We start from the raw sequence: 19,961 nt of genomic DNA, 5'->3' as shown, positions 1-19,961 counted from the left end.
TCACCCATTACACAATCCTGTTTTATGGCAAAAAGATTATACAAGGTAGATGAACTATGATAGAAAGACTCAGCATTTTGTCCAGGGAGATAAAACAACGTATCTAAACACAGTAGGCTATAGTGTAATACTATTGACTTCCACAACAATGTGCCAAACTAGGCAAAACAAGTAAGACAGACTACACTTCTTCACAATTATCTTGTTAATATAATCTTCAAAGCAAACGTTCTTTAGCGACCGACTGTTTTACACTGCTTCTGTCTATTTAGACCATCGTTCCTTTCACCTTATGATAAACCTTCAGTGAAGAATAACTACTGTGAAATCAGCAACTTTTCCGTAGAGAAACGTGACAATTAACCTCCTTGACAAATAAGCCGTTTCGTGTCGCTCTGCTTGGGGCATCAAGAGAAAAAAAAGCATTACTTTCACAATTTCAATTAATCTATTTGCCCTTCACATGTCTAAAGGTGAGAGAACACATCAACGGCTGGAGATGGTGTGAAAAACATCACGAAATGTTTTATCCCGGTAGGCCTGCACGGGTTTGAGTCATCTTAGCACGGATCAGGGTCAAATAGTGGCCAAGAAACATGGTTACAACTCAAGGAGCCACTTCTTCTCTGTGTTTATATACAGAGACAGCACGAGCTAATGGCTTTTAGATCTGAGGGGTTTAAAGGCATCTCTGGTTTCCTACGGAGGAACGCAGGACTGTGAGTAACTGTCATTAGTGATCACACCAGATGCTCCTGAGATTCAGTGTTCACCATCGACAACAGCTAGTGTGTGTGTGTGTGTGTGTGTGTGTGTGTGTGTGTGTGTGTGTGTGAGAGAATATTGTGGTGTGTGAAGGTCTGTTTATATTTAGGTGTGTGTGTGTGTGTGTGGAGCTGAGGAGTTTAAGCATTTGTGTGAGAGGATGTATGAAAACCCTGTGGAGAGGGAAGACAAATGTTTCTGTACATTCTTTATTTAAGCCGCCTTAACCCCACATTTCAAGTCAACCACCAGACTGTATTTCAGGCCATTCAAACCTTCAGCTAGCTAACAGAGGCCACGCCCCTTCAGAAAACCCTACACCCAGTAAGATTCCACATAGCACAGATCTGCAGAAAAAGGCAATTGGAATAAGGACGTTCATTAGAAGTGAGTGGTGTATTGAGCTGACTAATGACAGCATGCTAAGTGGTCTTATTGTTGTCTCAGTCCGGTGTCGGTGGTGGGATGTATGCAGGTCGCTACGCCTCGTTCGGGACCCAGCTACCGCCATCCGATTCCATTATGTCGGCTTAATCATAGCATAAATCATACCTGTCGTAGTTAATCACGTCAAAACTTCATCACGCCAATGCAGTTTGTATGAGAATGCACTCCAATTACTTTGTCCGGTGCCCATTTCGAAATGCAGGCGAACCTTTCATCTTCGGCTGAAAAATGGTGGCCGACTATTTGTCTGGGAGAAGGCAAGATGGGACTCCCGTGCCAAATATGGCATTAAAAACTTCTGTTTCCCTCCCAATAAGACTAATGGATGGGGCTTCTCTGTGAACACATTTAGACAAAGCAATATGGACGCTTTTGGCAGCGACGCCGGCATTCTGTTCAGATGGCACCCCGTCATTCTGGTCGTTTCTACCCCGGCTTCTGTTCCAACAACCACACCCGTTCCCTTGGTCCCGGGCGCACGTAGGGAGCTGTCAACTCAAAGGAGCAGCGGCGGAGGTGGTGACATGATTCTTAACCAGACTAAATCAGGGTTCCCTTTTGCTTCCCTCAAGGTTAACGAGAAGTTTTGCCGTCTCTCCCCGGCGACTCGTCGAGCTTGTTAACCAATCCGTTTCTCCGCGTCTGCTGCGCACTGATAAAAAAGCCCTGCTTCACCACGAGATGAGAGATGTGAGGGTTTGGCCCAAGGAATACAATCAGTATTCCGTCTGTGTGTGTTCATATAGACGCGCGTGTGAGCGTGCGGGGCGTGCTATCGTCATTGCTGGAGAGCTAAAGCACCAGAGTTGATCCAGAACAATCTCTGTTGGCCACACCTGAGCCCATCTACTACAGCAGACCAGCCAGATGAAAGACTGGGTCCTCAGAGGGCTCTCCAGGAAACGACACATCTTCATCTGAACCCTGTCCACCTCTCGCACCAGGCAGAGACCAGCTGGCTGAATCCCAATGAGCACACGTCTCCCGTGTACTCGCGCGGATAACCCGAGCGAGCTGTGTGATATCAGCAGAACGGAGGAACAACAGGGCCCTCCAAACAACTGAATCCCAATTAAAGCCGAAAACCCTTCCCGAAATTCACCAGAGCGTGGTATTAGCTTCCCAATTAGACTACACTTTAGAGCAAAGGGACATTCTTACACGAAGACACAAATTCAAACGGTTCAGTTGCTTTCCGCTATTGTTATGCATAGTCTCCATTCAATATGAAAATTGTTCATCCAGCACAGGCTAATGAATCGTCTTTGGACAAAACTCAACAAGAGCCTTCATACAAAGTCCCGGATGGTCTTTCCATTCGAGGAAGGCTGAATAACACAAAAAGAAAGTATGGTCGACAACGCATGGCGGTTCCACTGTTGAACCTCGACATCGACGTGTGGGCAGTGCACGGTATCATGAACATATTCAGGACGAAACAAGAATCAATGAGTCATGTGGTCTTTGGCTCAGCCTTGACCCCTATTAAAGCAGACATCTGCCCCGATCTTTCCATCGGTGTCAGCTCACCCTCGCACATCAATCAAGCGCACCTCTAACCTTTCTGCCGGCGAAGACCTGTTCGCCTGACTGATTGTCGAACACCTCCCGACGCCCGTATCAATATTCAAAATCAGTTCTGAGTGGCGTCTGTGAAAAGTTCACCGCCCTCCGGGAAACTGTGTCTGTCTGCACAGCCTGTCCTCCCGAGACGAAGGATTTTATGGTTTAATATCTGCAACTAGCCTTTTACAATCCCCCCCCCCCACCCCCCATCCCCAGACTCCTTCAGCCCCGAGTCTCCAGCGGGATTGAAAGTGGCACATAAAGCCGTTATATACAATCACATTGCGGCCCGCTTGTGTGTACACAATTACTTCCCCAGTGCTGACTGTCAAAGGAGCAATCTAGGCCGGGTCGGAGGCGGGACTCGGGAGCTGTCAATCAATCAGTCCTGCAGGAAACCATGACTCAGAGAACTCGCTCCTCTGAAGGATCTTTACCCTGTTCCGCTCTGTTTCCATTTAAGAACTCCGACCTGGGGGAAAGAGATTGAAGTGAGAGAGAGGGAGAGAGAGAACAAATATATTGAAAGAGAGATAGAGAGAGAGAGAGAGAGAGAGAGAGAGTGAGCAAGAGAGCGAGATTGAGTGAGAGAGCAAGGGAGAAAGGGCGTGAGAGAGCGCAAGGGAGAGAAAAAGAACAAGCCAGAGCGAGCGAAGGAGAAACATTTTTCAAGGAAGGCGAGAAGCTCTTAAGGCGCCCTCGTGATGGCATGAGAGCTGCGAAAGCCGCAGGGGCGATATCCTACTTGCGGAGGTACGCGTGAACGGCAGTCTGCCGGCCTGAACAGTGAAGATGCTGCCGCGTGCGGGAACGACGTCTCTCACAGCCCCACACATCCACACTGTACTTCTCCATAGGGTCCCCCCGTCCCCCCCCCGTCACAGGGAGATCTACGCCTTCATCACTTCATTTAAGTATCCCAGTGATGAACCTTGGATTCTCCCCGCCCCTCTGTTTACGGTCCATCGATCAGTGGAAGGGTTTCAAATGGAGACACTAAAAGAGAACGGAGGAGATATACGTTGTCATTTACGCATAGCGATTTCGAGGGACGATTTTCTTTTTCCACGCGGGTCCGTGATTGATCTGGCAGTCGGCTATACTGTCGGGTGTGACTGGAGAAAGGGGGGGGCGTGTGTGTGTGTGGGGGGGGGGGGCGGAGAAGGTGCTATCCACTCGCATTCACCAACATACATGAAACTGGAAACGCTAAGCGTGTCCCCCGAGCTTCACTCACCATGTGTTAAACATGCCACCGTATGACACCTAACACAGGAGCTGGAGGGCCAGTCCACCATAGCTACTGGAGTCTAAATGAGGCAAACAGACTGAGGGGCTCACCGCGCCCCGTTAGACTCTGAGTCTCAGTTTCCAGTTTTGAATTTTGTCATTGGTTTACTTGGGCTTATGATGAGTCAACCGTTTGAAAGGCATTAGTATCGATTTCCCCTTAAGTGGAATCACTCCCCGAGTTGTTTCGTTATTGGGTTTGATTGCAATCACCAGAACAGCAAATGTAAACTCATCTGAGAGTGGACACACGCACACCGGCGAAACACGCACAGCTGTGTCCTTGACGGCTTGGATCATTAAGAAAAATTAACACTCAAGTTAGGTGTTCTGCTGAGCCGTTGTAATGTGGCCTGTTAGTCAGTCTCATGTCGGGAGGAGAGAATCCTTCTCTCAAACCACCCCTACGTGAATACATTAAGGCTTCTGAAGTCGATACTGATACAATTTGAAGCCGCGGGCAACAGTACACCTACAGAGCATTTCATTATCACCCTGCAATGACTGTTTCCACAGGAGGCCGTCAATAAAAGACCTTCAATGTTTTCCACCTTGTCCTAACTGACAGCCGGTGAGGCTAAACGTCCTTGGGAAATAATCATTTGTTTAGAATGTGACCTTATGGTCACACGGGGGCGATTTGTCTGCCTAGATTTACAGACGTGATAGGGCGATGAAATAATTGTCTTTCAAATCAATGTTTTGGGGGGGGTCTATCTGACCGCTCGATCCTGATCCGATTATATCGGTCTTTCCTTTTCCACTTGATCGCCCGTTCCCTTCAACCCCAGGCTTCTTCTCTCCGTCTTCCCCATCGCCTGTCCTCCCTGTTCCGTCTCCTCCTTCGTCTTCACCTCCCCCCCCCTTCTCTCGGTCATTGCCTTCATCACACATATCGATCTCCTCCTCCCTCTCCTTCACCTATTTCCTCTCACGAGTAGGACTCTCTGATACGCGCGTGCTGCTCCTCCACCTTCCACCCACATGACCTCATGGAAAATAGTGGAGGCGGCGGGGCAGAGGCGGGGAGCCGGAGGTCATGGTTTTTTTTTTGAAGGGGGCACCTTGCCACCATCTCAACCCAGGGAACTGAATCTCTGCGGGGGTAAACGGATCCGAGGACCTGGCTTAGCAGAGTGCCCACTCTGCTGACTCCTGTGATCACCAATTAGAGGCGTGAATATAACCCGGGCGATTGGAGCACATCCTGGATGAACCTGAGACCACATCTAGGACTGGGTTACGGAGTTACTGAGTTCGGTAAACTGGTGGTGAAATATAAAATATGTACACACACACACACACCCACAAGTGAGCTCACACCAGACTATAACTCCAGTGAGGTCCGAGTGGGCAGCAGGTTCACATCGATAGAGAACAGCTCTACGACGGTCTGTTTTTTTTGTTGCCTCTTAGTTCCATTTTAAAGGGTCGTGCCGCCATCATCCATCTTCCTGCAGCTACTCTGCTGCAATAACAGCCTGTCCGCCCCGCAAAGCCCAAGGTGCGGCTTTAGTCAGTCCCAGCTCCTGTCTTCCTCTTACTCCCACTCTCTCTGACTCAGCCATGCTGATGTATGGATGGAGGTGGGGTGGGGGTAGAAATGGGAGTTGAGAAATGGGATGGAAAAAAAAGAAAAAAGAAAACGTTCACGCAGGTACGGCTCTGTGTAGAGTATTTACGCACTGCCTGAATAGATACCCACAACCCACAGATGTTTATGTGTTCATAGGGAGTTAGGATGGTATGAAATGTATGCATGTCAAAATCAATATGCCAAATGAGTGTTGGAGTATATCACTGATTTAGCGATGGGGGGGGGGGGGGGGAATCGATGATGATTTCAACATGGGAGTCTATATTTCCGGAGGGTGTAACACGATGTTATCTTCCCACCCCTGTGTGTGTGTGTCATGTTGAGCGAGGTCTACCGCCCCCGGTGATGGTTCTGCCATTTCTGGATCAATGTTGCCGCGCCGGTTCTGATCCGTTGGCCATGCGTCATCCCTTGAGGCTGTGAGTCACAGCCACTGCGTCAACACAGTGTCGGGGGGGGACGGGAGGGACGGGGGGGAGGGACGGCATGGGAGAAGGGAGAAAGCATCGTGGTCCTAAGGACGAATGACAAGGAGTCTCTCAAGTCACGGCTTAATAGTCAAATGTGTCGGGACGGCAAGGGGGGGGACTGTGAGGACTTGCTGGCGTGTTGATCGTGCTTGGTGATCCGTTGATGTGACTACGGTCACATCATTACTGAATGACTATGAGCTGGGCTGTTTGGAAGTTTGTCTGGTTAGCTGCGGCCCTCTGGGTTGTACAGTTAGCCTGGACCTGCGTCAGGGGAATCATCGGCACGAGGGAAAAGATGACACAATGTCATGTCGCTATCCCAGTAGCATGCATTGCTAGTTTGAAAGCTGCTTGTTTTTAGGGATATCTTCCAAACATGCTGCAGAAATCCCGACAAAAGACACGTGTGCACAACCAAAAATACACAATGCCGGAACTTTCCGCACACATTTCCAATAGGCCACGCCTTCGATGTGCCTGTCCCTTTAAGAGGCGGGCGCGGACGATGAAAGGGGGAAGCGTGAGGATCCCGCCGTGTCTGAGCCGCACGGCGCTCTGGCTAGCTGGAGGACACTTAGCCAAAGGAGGCCTGGTTTCCCTGACCTCTGAGGCCGAACAGAGGGAGAGAGGAGGCCGCCGGAGGGGGATAAAAGAGGGCTAGTGAGCCTCTGTCGGAGAGCCGGTCATTACCACAGGCCGTCGAGTAGACTGCAGGGGGAGGGTGGGGGGTGAGCAGGGTAAGTCTTCTCTATCTGCCGGGAATTTGAGAGCAAATTGAAGAGAGCTCCCGTTTGAAAGTCCAAAATCCTCTCGCCTCCATGTGCTGGGATTGCTGGGCTCTGCGCGGCAGTCGTCTATCTCACACAAGTGTGGCCGTCTGCTCCTGCGCTGTGGAAAGGGCTTACCGTCTTTCAGGGGCACCAGACCGTGGTCACCGGGGGTGGGGAGGGAGTGGGGAGTGGGGTCCCTCAAGGTGTGCAGGTAAAGGGTGAGATCAGTTAGCCCTTAAGTCAGTCAGCTTGCCCACCCGCCCTCCAAAGGCCTGTGACTGGCACGCTCCTGCAGGCACCCACACCCCTCCACGTCTCTCTCTCTCTCTCTCTTTGCCCGTCCCTCCTTGCCCCTCCCACTGCGGCGTGCCCCCCTACCTCCCCCCAGTTCCCTCCAGGATAAACAGCCATTCATCAAACAGCGCAAGGCAGGAGTCAATGGCAATTGGATTGCCATCGATTGCGCTGATAAATTACGGCAAATGACAAATGAATGCGCCCGAGCGCCGTCTGCTACGCCGGGGCCGGGGCCCCTCGGAGGAGGAGGGACGTGCTGAGACCCAATTAGGCTCCGCCTCAGAAGCCGACTGGGTCCAAATTGAGTTTCATGATGGGAGGATACTCTCCAGGCAAAGCGAGACGATGCCGGCTGTGGGGATGAAGAAACGAGCAACTGATGGGCTGTTGTGCTACGCCGCCTTTCGTTTGGAAAGTAATTGACACCAAAAAAAGAATGGTGCTGGGGGGGGGGGGGGCTAGAAATGGGAGGTTGTGGCCTTTCGGTGAGACCGGTCTGGGCTTCGCCCCATGGGACTTTCCACCGGGGCGGAGACAATCTGTCCTGACATCAGCTTTTGGTCGATTTTTTACCATCATGAATGTGAATATGTGTGTGTGTGTGAGTGTGTGTGTGTGTGTGTGAGAGAGAGACAGAGAGACACCGAGCGAAAGAAGGGAAGAGAGAGGGCCATAGTGCTCTGATCAAAAGAGGTATACCCACCCGCTCCCCCCCCCCCACTTTCAAACACACCACAAAGACAAGCAACCGTCTCACTGACTGCGCCGTAACACACACACACTCTCCTTGTTTGTATGCACTGGAGTTTGACCTTGGTCATTGTGGTTGGTTCGGGAGTGTGTGACGGCTTCAGTGATGACAGCTGTGCTCCTGCTGATGACTTCACTGACAGCAGCCTATTAGCATCCACAGTAGCAACACACTCCATGGGAGAGGCTAATTAGCCCAAACTCGATGCAGCCCCTGCCATAACCCGGCGCTGGGAAACCCTGTGCAGCACGCCAGGCTGCGTTCTCAGAGGGAGCTGCGGGGCCCGTTCACTCTCAACACACACACACAAACACACACACAAACGCACACACATACCTTGGCATGCAGGCCTCCGCGCACAGACACTTTCCACATTCACCACAGAAGAAGAACCCAACGTCTCATGACACAACCAAGGGCCCAACCCAACCGTGCCTTACCCGTATGTACACACCTACTGAGCGACATTAAAAACAGAAAAACACTGTGTGGCAAGGTTGCCGCACTCCAGGCTTGCTGGCAGGGATCGAGAGAGAGCAGGAGAACACGGTCTCACTTATTTTCACCTCCACGGGACATTCGGGGGACGCACAAATCCACGCAGCTCACACACTGCCTGCAGCCTAACCCACAGCCTGTGCGGTGTGTGTGTGTGTGTCAGTAACAGACTACCATGGAGAGGTTTCCGGAAAGCAGAGGGAGAGAACAGCACCGGCCCAGACGGACAATGCTCGTGAAGGGGAAGGCCACACATTCAGATCGTCCCTGGTTCCCACTCCCATGAAGAAAAAAAAAAAAAAAGGCCAACCCGATACTCCTCGCCCTGCACTCAAAAACCATGGAAACCATGCACAGTCATACTGCACTGTTCTGGCAAACAAACTACCTTGACCTCTAAAAGCTCATTCATCGACATGACGTGCTCTTTCGTCGGTCACTGGCCCAGAGTTTGCATCCTTAATCAACAGCCACCTCGAGGAGGCCAAGTGGCCACGCCGTCAATCCACAAGCTGCCACACGCCTGTCCAGAGGTTGCCTTCTAGCCACCCTGCCATCCCTTCACCTCGAGGGGCCCCACATCTCCGGATGCTGCCAGCTGTCTCTCGCTGATCCCAGGACAGGTCAGGTCCTCTGATAACCACACCACACTTCCTGTTTCGAGCTGCTTCCTCGCTGGCCTGTCAGCCGTCAGTCTCTGCCGGCCATCGGATAGCTCTGATGTCGCCCTCGCCACCCTCCGGGGATGGCCAAAAAGAAAGAAAGAAAGAAAGAGAGACAGAGAGAGAGAGAAAGGAGAGAGAGAGACAGAAGAGAGAGAGAGAGAGAGAGAGAGAGAGAGAGAGAGAGAGAGAGACAGGGAGAGAGAGAGAGCGAGAGAGAGAGAAGGAGAGAGAGAGAGAAGGAGAGAGAGAGACAGGGAGTGACAGAGACAAAGAGAGAGAGAAGACACTTTGGCAGATGTGTGTGTCCATCCACCCATACACCTCTCCGTTTGGTCAGCGATGCATGTCCGATGTGGACCTTGCTGATCTTATTTCGCTAAGCTGCAGCCAGCTAACCCGGCCCTCCTCTTCATTTCTCCCAGAGTTGCCACTTAACAAAAGAAGTCCTCACGGTGGCACAGCCTGTGTGAATGGACTGGTAAATATTTGATAGGGCCATAATGTAGAGGTGATGGCTTTGAACACAAAGTCCTCATTATAGAGCCTGTGAAGGTGCACTGTGGGCCTGCAATAGACTGATCTGTCATTTGCCCTGACTTTTATACCGAGCACAAGGTGAAAACAACCTTAATTGAAGAGGGGGAATCTGTGTGTGCGTGCGCGCCCATGTTTGTGTGTGTGTGTAACCTTTCCTGAAAAGGGGTAAAATGTGTGTGTTTGTGCGAGTGCGAGTGCGAGTACAACCTCATTTGAAAAGGTGTAAACGTTGTGCGAGTCTGTGTGTGCGCCCGCCCCTTAGTCATTACAACGAAAGGGTGGCGATAATACATCATTTTTTGACTCGGGTCGTTTGTCAAATGTCTTTGGGTCTTAGTGATCTTAACCTCCCCTTCTCCATCTTTCCTTTCGCCCGCGCACACACACACAAACACAGGTCAGAGCACCTGCTCGCCATTGAAATGTATTTCTCTGTGCACACGGAGGGCCCTAATGGCTGTCTGTGATGCAAGGTGTTCCCTCCCCCCTTCCCTCCTTCCCTCCTTCCCCCCCCTCCCTCCCCCCCCCCCTCCTCCCTCCCCCTCCCCCCTCCTCCCTCCCTCCCAGCCAGCTGTCGTCTGAGGTACTTCTCATGCAGCACATGGCCCCGTGTGCCGGCAGCAGCGTGCGGACGGATATGGGTTCATTTAGCCCCGCATCCCCGGAGACCCCGATCACTTTAGCGCCGTCCCATTAGGCCCCCCGGTGACAAGCAACGAGGGCCTCGCTGTCGCTCGTGTGGTCGGGAGGCCCCGCCCGGTGGAGGGCGAGCTCCGCCCAGACGGGCGGCGCTGCCGTCGCAACAAAGATTCATCATCTCATTGAAGAAGCCTCCGGGGGCCGCCTGATCTTTCGCGACCAGCAAAGTCATCCAGACACACAAAATGAACAGAGTCGGCCACGCCCACAGCCATCCGTCTTAATTGTCAGTTTTCCCCGGGATGTTATCGAGTCTACGGCGTGATGTAGCCCCACCTGTCAGTGTTTGCGTGCGTGTGTGTGTTGTGTGTGTGTGTGTGTGTGTGTTTGTTTGAACCCCTGCTGCTCAGGTTGACAGTCCTGCACATCAGATGACTGAGCGCCTGCCACCGCGGCAGTTGCCATGGTAACCAAGCCAGGCTCGGTGTGTGTGGAAGCCTTTGCCAATTTGGTGCTTGATGGGAGGGCAGGAGGCCCACGGATCCGCCTCCACACACACACACACACACACACACAGGCACAACTGTGTTGGATGTCCTGTATGTATGCACCACGCATACATTCACAAATGCATACAATACACCCACATGCTGTGCTCTCATTCACCTACACAAAACACTCCATGGCGTTGCACAGCTTAACATTACACAAGCAGGGAGCAGGTATAGCCACTGGAATATTCTGGAGTCTCTGAAATAGCACAAATCACAGTAGGTGATGGTCTCAGGCCGAGCTGGAAACGGGTGCCTGGAAACAGCTTCAACGCTGTAGTTCTTCTCACTGACAGCACACACACACACACACAGACACACACACACAGGGTTTGTAACGGTTCACCAGAGGATGAAAGGCAGAGGGCGTGGTGCCCGCCGTGGCTTTAAGTGAGAGTCATCTAGCAGCCTGACATCTCCCATCAGGATACTCCCTCCCTCTCTATCCCTCCCTTCCTCTCTCCCCGTGCCTCTCTATCACCGTCCCTGCCCCTCGCTCCCCATCCCTGCTTCTCTCTCTCTCTTCCTCTCATCGCAGCCCAAACAACCCTCTCTCCTGATAAGTACGCGTGTAAATCGGTCCAATTTAGGCAAACATGATAGTTGACGTTAAAAAGTCTGTTTGGTTTTTCTTTTCTGCCTGCTCCATCTCCCAGGGCACGTTTCATCTCCAGTGTTTTCTTCAAAACGTCCAACAGAGAGTTCTACACAAATGAAGATCGACCCATGCACAAAGACGTACGTGGAACAACAAGAGGGTGGTCGAATTGCACTTGAGGAATAAAAAATGCCTGTCTGAATGCTGGTTGTTCTTCCACGAGACAAATCTAAAACTATCAGTTCCAACCAAACAACAGGGAGATTTGATCTCCTCCCTCCCTCCCCACCCAGATTGTCTAGACGGGAGTTTAGGAGTTAACCAATGTGACCACCACCTCTAATCTGACACCATGAAGTCTTATCCTCATCTAACAGAGTAGCAAGCAGCATGCGGTTTCCCTGCAACCTGTCAATCACACTGGGGCGTAGAACATCCCGCAAAGCCGGAGAGGAAGAAACGGCTGCAATCATGACGGCTTAGTCTCAGTCCGCTGCCCTGACAAACTACAAGCACTTCTGCTCCTCGATTAACCGCTGCACTATGTTGCTTTGGATAAAAGCGTCTGCGAAACGAAGAACTGTTTGGAATTCATTCCCCACAAAAAAGAAAGCAAGTTAAGAATTGAACTTAAAAGTAGGTCCATCAAACCACATATAGCCCCCCCCCCCCCTCCCTTCTAGAAGGCACCTGATGCCAACATGTTGAGGCTCGGCCCTCCATCATAGCAGCTTTCTAAGATGGCAGCCTGAGATGATAAGCTGTCTCATAGCTCAGCCCGGCGCTTTGCACCCGTCCCGTCTTCCTAAGTGCTTCCCCACTCCACGGGCCTGACGTTTGGCAAACCAACAGACAGCAGCGCAGTATTGGACCGGAGCCCCCATCATAAAAAGAATATGAGTAGATATCAGGACATATAGCCTGGCGCTGTGGAAGAGCACGTGTCCATGTCACGTGGTCTCAGCCTGGTGAAATCACTCGTGCCCAGAGGCCTTCGGACAGTCGGTGTGGTTAGTTGGAGTCCAGTAGGATGAGGTCCTTGGCTCAAAGAAAATAGGGGATGGGTGTGGTGGGGGGGATGTATGTGTGTGTTTGTGTTTGGGGGGGTGAGAGAGAAACAGAGAGTGAGGGTAAGACTGTTTGAACTCATACCAGAGCAAAAGCCAAAGTCATGGTGACATCGTCCCCACTGCTAAAACACTGTATGTGCCTCCCTCTTTTGTCAATGCAGAAATCTCTCTCTCTCTCTCTCTCTCTCTCTCTCTCTCTCTCTCTCTCTCTCTCTCTCTCTCTCTCTCTCTCTCTCTCTCTCTCTCTCTCTCTCTCTCTCTCTCTCTCTCTCTCTCTCTCTCTCTCTCTCTCTCTCTCTCTCTCTCTCTCTCTCTCTCTCTCTCTCTCTCTCTCTCTCTCTCTCTCTCTCTCTCTCTCTCTCTCTCTCTCTCTCTCTCTCTCTCTCTCTCTCTCCACATACACACACACACACACACACAGGTCACATTATCTGGCTGAGCCACTGCAGAGTGAGTTAATGTACTGCATTGCATGCACTGCAGCAGAGCAGGTGGTCATCTGCAGCCTGAAGCTCCACAGCCAGGCAGCTTCGGGCGGTCCCAACCGGACTAGACCACTTCCAGAGACCTCCTCGTGTAAATAACACAGCAGTTCCTCTCCTTTTCCTCTTAAGTTTGGCTCGTGAAAGGCAGCGCGTCGTTTACAGACTAGGCATGAGATGATTGGCAGTCGGGATGCCTTACCAGGACTCGTCCGGTGAGCGTCTGGGCTGAGATCATGACCCCGGCCCAGTCTTTGACGGAGGTCATCCAGCCCACCTCGCTGAGAGGGACCTCCTCCTTCTCGTCGGTCCCCTTTGCTGCCCCATCTGCTGCCTGGCTGTTGGCAGGGTTGTTCACTTTCTCCTGGGAAGAGAACAGAGGGACACACACACATGGTCAGTCGACTGCGTACAGAGTGACGGAGAGCGAGATGAATTGCGGAGCGCGCCTTTCACTGACACAGGTTGATTGGGTTCACCGCAATCTAAATGGTGTCGATCCTCGTCGTTCCAATCTCTCGCCACCTCACTGATAACATAAACGATGAACTGGCTTCTGCCTTGCTGCACGTTTGTGTGTCTGTGCGTGTTTGTTTATCTGTGTGTGTGTGTGTGTGTGTGTATGCACGCGTGTGAGGCTGTGCAGTTGCTCTATTGGGTTTGACACATATGGCTCTGGAAGTTCATTTCACCTCGGGGTACGGGGTGGAAGACTGATGTTCTCATGCTGGCTTTTCAACCCTCCATGTTGTGTCTGTGTGAGCAGGGTCCGAATTATGGGGGGGCCTGGAGGGGTTTGACCCCCCTAATTAAGACTTGGACGCTCCCAAATGAGGTAAAAACAACAGGTCGGGAGGGGTCGATACACGCCCTGGAGAAGAAGTTGACCCTCCCCGATTGTCATTGTATAATTCGCACTCTGTGTGTGAGTGAACACGGTTGCATCGGAAACGCCAATGTGACCGCATGCACTTCCAGGCTCTCATTGTATTTTTCCTTGACATCATTTCCTTTTCCCCTCAAGTGAGAGAGGCTACACGCCATCACAGGAAGTCACAATGTTTCAGGAAGTAGAGAAAGAGAGCTCGACGCGGCCAGCCTAAGTTTGGCGGGACAAAAAAAGGCGGGAAAAGAAAAACTAGCGATAGCGTGCACAACGCAAACAAATGCCGTAAACATCCACACACGGATGCATGCGCAGACTCAGAGTAAATGGCATCGCAGAGAATCCCTGGCACTCCACTAACGTTCAAACCTCTCGTCGGAGGCCATCCCACCCTTCCAAAGAACACTCGGGTTACTACAGGGTACACATGCTGTAGTTCATCGTTTAGTACAGGCTGATACTACTCTGCCAAGAGGACAGCTCCCCACCGCCAAATACATTTGACTCTACTCACTGACAGAAAAAAAAAGAAAATGACTTGAACACAAGAGAATGGTTGTTTACACCACCTGAAAGTGTTTTGAAACAGAACTAGGCCAACATTGTTGCTTAGCTTGTGTGTGCGTGTGCGTGCAGGCGTGTCTTCCCTGACAGGCACCACTGAGTTCACATCATTACAGAAACTGAGAGGCGAGGGCAGAAACATTCCAAAGGACCCAACCAGACCACGAGGGCGACCGATACGTTGCCTGAATATAATGTACTCGCGGCGGCCACAGGGCACGGTATATCAGCCAGCTTAAACAGCAGACACAACCACACATGAGCCGGGGAGAGCACACAGTCTGTTTAAAGAGGATTGTCCAGTGAAATTGGATTACATTTCTTAATGATACGGCATGGACACAGCTGCCATTTTCCTAATTAGATTCCCCCATGTAACAATGCCAATAAACCAGGCCTAAAAAGCCCCGACTTAGTCATCAGATAACTATCTGCTCCTGCTTAGGGGACCCTGAGAACTGAAAGCCAGACTACAGGCTACAGAGGCCGCCATTATGAAAACAGAGCCTGCATGTCCAGCCTGTGTCTAATGCTTTTGTTATGAAGAGAGTCAAGCAGGACCATAATAGACACCATTCAAATGGACTCGACCCCCCTCGTACTTCCAAGCATGTGTTATCCAGCTGAATCATGGTTAGGGTAGTAATTGTGTGTGGGCGTGTGCTGGTATGTCCGTTTGTCTGTCTCTTTCTCTTACACCTCCCAACCCAGCACCTTTAGTCCACCCCCACCCGCTATCACGTGGTACAAGATCCATGTGTGTGTGTGTGTGTGTGTGTGTGTGTGTGTTCACACACAGGCCAGCTAGGGTTTCGCCCTGATTGGACGTCCGCCTGCTTCCAAGCATTCCAGGCATGTTGCGGTGGTAACATGTGCTGTGGCCAGGGCTGGGCCGGGGCATAAATCTTGGGAGTTGGGACTGAAGGTGGACAGGGCCAAGGCGAGCACACAGGGCACTGAAAAGGATACACACACGATGCACACAACACGCGTGTGTCGTAACTCACGTTTGGAACGGGAACCAGGGAGACCCCGTTTCAGCGCCGAGCACAACGAAAAACAAGCGCTCACCTGTCGCATCCGTTTCAATGTCTAGCAATGAGGCAGTACATACACAGCTGTCTGGTGCGGAGTCTGGTGAGCAGTGAACATTGCGTGTGCGTACACGTGTGTGGTGGACTGAGGACACGTGAATAATGAATGCGGCTGCAAACCGACGCTTGAACTGTGAGTGTGTGTTTTTGCCTGGTTTGAGCCGAGCAGACCGTCCAGACGGCAGTGGGCCCTCACCGTGAGAGAGGAGAACTGAAACAGCCCAGCCGGGGAGAATCCATCTGCTATATATACACACCTGTGATGTCAAACTGAGGGAGGGAGGGAGGGAGGGAGGGAGGGAGGGAGGGAGGGAGGGAGGGAGGGAGGGAGGGAGGGAGGGAGGGAGGGAGGGAGGGAGGGAGGGAGGGAGGGAGGGAGGGAGGGAGGGAGGGAGGGAGGGAGGGAGGGAGGGAGGGAGGGAGGGAGGGAGGGACAGAGAGAGAGAGAGAGAGAGAGAGAGAGAGAGAGAGAGAGAGAGAGAGAGAGAGAGAGAGGAGACGGAGAGAGGGAGGCTCTGGCAATAAACGTAGAAGAGTATTTCAGGGCAATAAAGCAATTTGAATCGGAGACGGCCAGGGAGACAAAGATGACAGGAGGGATGACGAGAAGGAGAGGGGAAATGGCGTGTGTGTGTGCGGGGGGGGGGGGGCATTGAGGATGCTGGTGGCGCCGTGGTGCTGGTGCGAGGTGAGGTCTGTGGACACAGGGCATAAACCGCCCGTCTTAACGCGGCTCTCTCTTCTCTAAATAGACTCATTAAGTTTGGGGTCAATAAAATAATTTGTCCCTAAACGATTGTCATTGTCGATTACAGTCCCATTTTGGCTGCTGGTAATGATATACAGCGAAACGGCTAGACTACACACAGACACATAGAGATACCGTGTGCACATCCAGAGAGAGATGCAGAGAGACACAGTGTAAAGGCCAAGACATGGACACAGAACACAATATTAAACCTTCATAAAAAAGACAGAGGTCTAATCGAGCTACAGTAGAATGAATAGGAGACAGTCTCTCTGTCTCTCACTCACTCCAACAGTGTGAGGGGGAGGGTGGTGGGGGAGGAGGAGAGAGAGGGAAAGAGAGAGAGACAGACAGAGACAGAGAGACAGAGACAGAGAGAGAGAGAGAGAGAGAGAGAGAGAGAGAGAGAGAGAGAGACAGAGAGAGAGAGAGAGAGAGAGAGACACCCCCATGTGACCGTGCTGATCTAACAGGACTTGGCTTTAACGCAGCTGTTCCTCCGGCTTTGGTCCGCATCGCTGGGGAAAACTCTATTCCAGTGTGAGGAGCTATTTATAGCCTCACCCAGGGAGACGCGAAAAGAGTGAATCTCATAACATGCTCTGTTCCCCCCCCTGTTTGCTATTTTAATACCGGTACAGTTACCCTATGTCCCTGGGTCAGCGGCTTCCACTGTGTCAGGGCGAAGGGAGAGATGGAGGACAAGAGAAGCAGCAGAGGAGAGTAAGGATCTCCCTCAGGGACCGAGAGTTCACACACAGAGAGGAGAGGTGAAGTCCCAGAATGCCGTGCGCTTGAGGAGGCAGTTTATTAGTGTCTTTGGGTCACGCCCACTGCACCGGTACCTCTGGGGATGAGATGCTTGCCATTCATTTCTTGTCGTCAGAGCAACAAAAAAAAAAAAAAACACGAGACACCAATAGGTACACCAACAACGGCTAAACTGCCGATGTCATTTTGTTTGTCTCGAAACATGAAACGACAAACGGTGCCTTGCTTAAACGTCGTGCCTCTCGGCAGAAACGGGCTGCTTTGCGACAAGCTTCACACCGACGGAAGCCGCGGTTTTAACCCTCGTGCTGCCTTCGGGTCACATGACCAAAAGGTTCATAACGAACCATTGTTGTGTTTACCCAATTTTACCCAATACAAAAAGCAAATAAATGTTTTTTTATTTTAACCTTCGCAATGTGGGAGGTCTGAGACAGCCCAACGGTTAAAAGAAAATGCTTCACTTTGCTTTTGTATGCGGTAAAGTTGTTGCAAACGACGGTGGGTCACAATGACTGATGGGTCAGAATGACCCGAGGAGAACACAAGGGTTAAAGTAGCGTGGCACCATGGAGATACGAGCAGTTTCTCAGGATCCCTGACCATGGGTGCCCAGCTCAGGAGCACCGGGGTGATGCCATGTGTTAGATGGCCTGCCATGAGTGACCACGTGCAGGATTACACAGGGACGGGCCTCGACCTCATCTTCTCTTTTCATGCCTCAAATGTCTGACTGTTCACACTCAATTCCAGAGGAGGATTCAGAAATAAGCAAAAAGCTTCTCTGATACAGAGGGGAGCATGCCTGGGGAGACACACCACTCCCCCCTGTTGTTTTGGGAGGTGGGGGGGGGGGCAGACTACAGGGATGATATAGGTTATGGGCAATCCAACTCCTGGCAAATGGTACATCAGGAGGTCAGCCATGGTCTCATCAAGGGTGACAAAGCTATCAATGTCGCGCAAAGGACGTCCATCTCTTGAATCCCATTAGCTCTCCGGTGCCCTTCTGCGCCAGCTATTTTGAGTGCCATGGGTCTAAAGAGGATTAGACGATTTGTGCACACTGAACTGAATAGGTGCCATCCCCAGTGTCAGCAAGCAAGGTGGACAAGCCAAATGTTTTAGACCCCGTGTCAATAGTTTGGGCGCTACTATAATCTGCGGAAACAAACTTCTTGGCAAAAACGGTCTCCGCTAGAACAGTGTGGCAAGTAGTTTCTACGTTTAGAAGTATTAGACAACCAGCTGTTTGGAGAGAGAGTTTAATAAACGTAAAAATGACCAGTTCAGACACACAGCGGTACTAGCAAGGTCTCTCTGTGGCATGAAGGTCAGCGGACAGAATTGATAACAGAAAGGGGAAATAAAGTTAACATCCAGGTAACAGGTGTAACTAACCCTCACCTTCACCCCACCGACAGGTGTTCCGTCATCCAATCAGGCAGATACTACATCATCAACCCAGGACTGTCATCAGAACACAAAATAGGTTACAGTAGGAATCCATATATTTGAATGAATAATAAGACTGGATACATGGACAGAAAATAAAGCAATAGGGGGATACACTGACTGTGATTAGCAGAAGCACGTAAAAAATCCTTGAATTCTGCCACAGACTCTTGGAAGTGGCCAGAACTCTCTGGCATTCTAGAAGGCTTTCATCCCAGTTTCTAGAAAGGCGGCGAGTGATGTTATTCTCTACGGCATAAGAGGCGGAGAAAAAAGACGACGAGATGAAATGGCATACTTTATTGGGCCGTGCCGTCTAAGACGAAACCGCCTTTCATGTCCTCGTCCTCAGACAAAAGGAGGGATGAATGAAGTCACATTTGCATTAGTGCTACTCCACCTCAACTTGGAGGGGGGGGGGCGGGACTGAATATAGCCCTCTGCTCGAAGAGCAAGGTCAAATCCAATTCATAAGCCTGTACTGTACTCCTCCCATTGATACGGGATTTCAAGCCCCAGTGGTCGAGGATATAAATAGAGCACACTGTAACCTTATTTGAGTTTCAAAAGGTCACGGAGGTCATCCGGTGTCCAATAGGGTTTTATCGTCTCCACGTTGCCACTTTAAGGACAGCCAGCGGTCTGAATGAAGGCGTTTTGCACTTTACGCTTTGAAAGGGCCGACGCGTAGATTTTCTATCAGATCATTTGCCGTAGAATGAGTGAGTCCATGCAGTAGGTTTGGACTCTGGAGGGCAGGTTTGACATACAAGCAGACATCCCATGTGTCAGCTACTACTCGTGGCATACTGGTATTGGGGAGAAATGGTGCATAGCAGCCACCGCTTTAAACCACATGCCTTGAGTCTTTTCTCTATATTTACTAGCCACATCAAAAAGTAACCACAAAAATACTACAGGGCAACAAAAACATCTCAATTACTTGCAGTGCTACAATAACTTGACTACAGTAGCTAGCTAATTCATAATATTACCATTCAAAAATTCAATGCAATTCCTCAACTAGTCGCATAATAATGTTTCAATGACAGTTGTGCACAGAAGTGGAGTGAAAACGACATGTAAGCTCATAACCAGTTCATCATAGATGAAACATTAAGTTAGCTTACACTCTTACGACAGTTTCCTAAACTAGAAAGTTGTAATTTTAAGTGTTGGTTCGTGGACACTTTTGAATGACAAATTGACAAGTGATGAAGTGGACGGTCTTTGTACACCCCTGGAATCTTTGACAGTCTCCTTGTTACACTAGAATCTTTGACAGTCTCCTTGTTACACTAGAATCTTTGACAGTCTCCTTGTTACTCTAGAATCTTTGACAGTCTCCTTGTTACTCTAGAATTTTTGACAGTCTCCTTGTTACTCTAGAATCGATGACAGTGTCCAATAGGATGTAACAAGGAGTCAAGCATATATCCATCCAAAG

At 50.7% G+C, this 19,961-nt stretch overlaps 1 protein-coding gene across 5 annotated transcripts in view; it reads right to left on the bottom strand.

Moving 5' to 3' along the window:
* LOC146268055 (calcium-activated potassium channel subunit alpha-1a) overlaps nt 1-19,961 on the bottom strand; it is a 121,087-nt gene that overhangs the window by 78,518 nt on the left and 22,608 nt on the right. For all 5 annotated transcript variants that reach the window (XM_084709279.1, XM_084709283.1, XM_084709278.1 and 2 more), the window contains exon 2: nt 13,199-13,360. In XM_084709279.1, coding sequence (XP_084565405.1) covers nt 13,199-13,360 — 162 coding nt within the window. The remainder of the gene's footprint in view (nt 1-13,198; nt 13,361-19,961) is intronic.

This window comes from Hypomesus nipponensis, chromosome 11 (genome assembly GCF_054491055.1).
Source record: "Hypomesus nipponensis isolate SF chromosome 11, ASM5449105v1, whole genome shotgun sequence".
Taxonomy (NCBI): domain Eukaryota; kingdom Metazoa; phylum Chordata; class Actinopteri; order Osmeriformes; family Osmeridae; genus Hypomesus; species Hypomesus nipponensis.
Note: the sequence above shows the minus strand (reverse complement) of the source record. Positions and strands in the feature narration are given on the sequence as shown.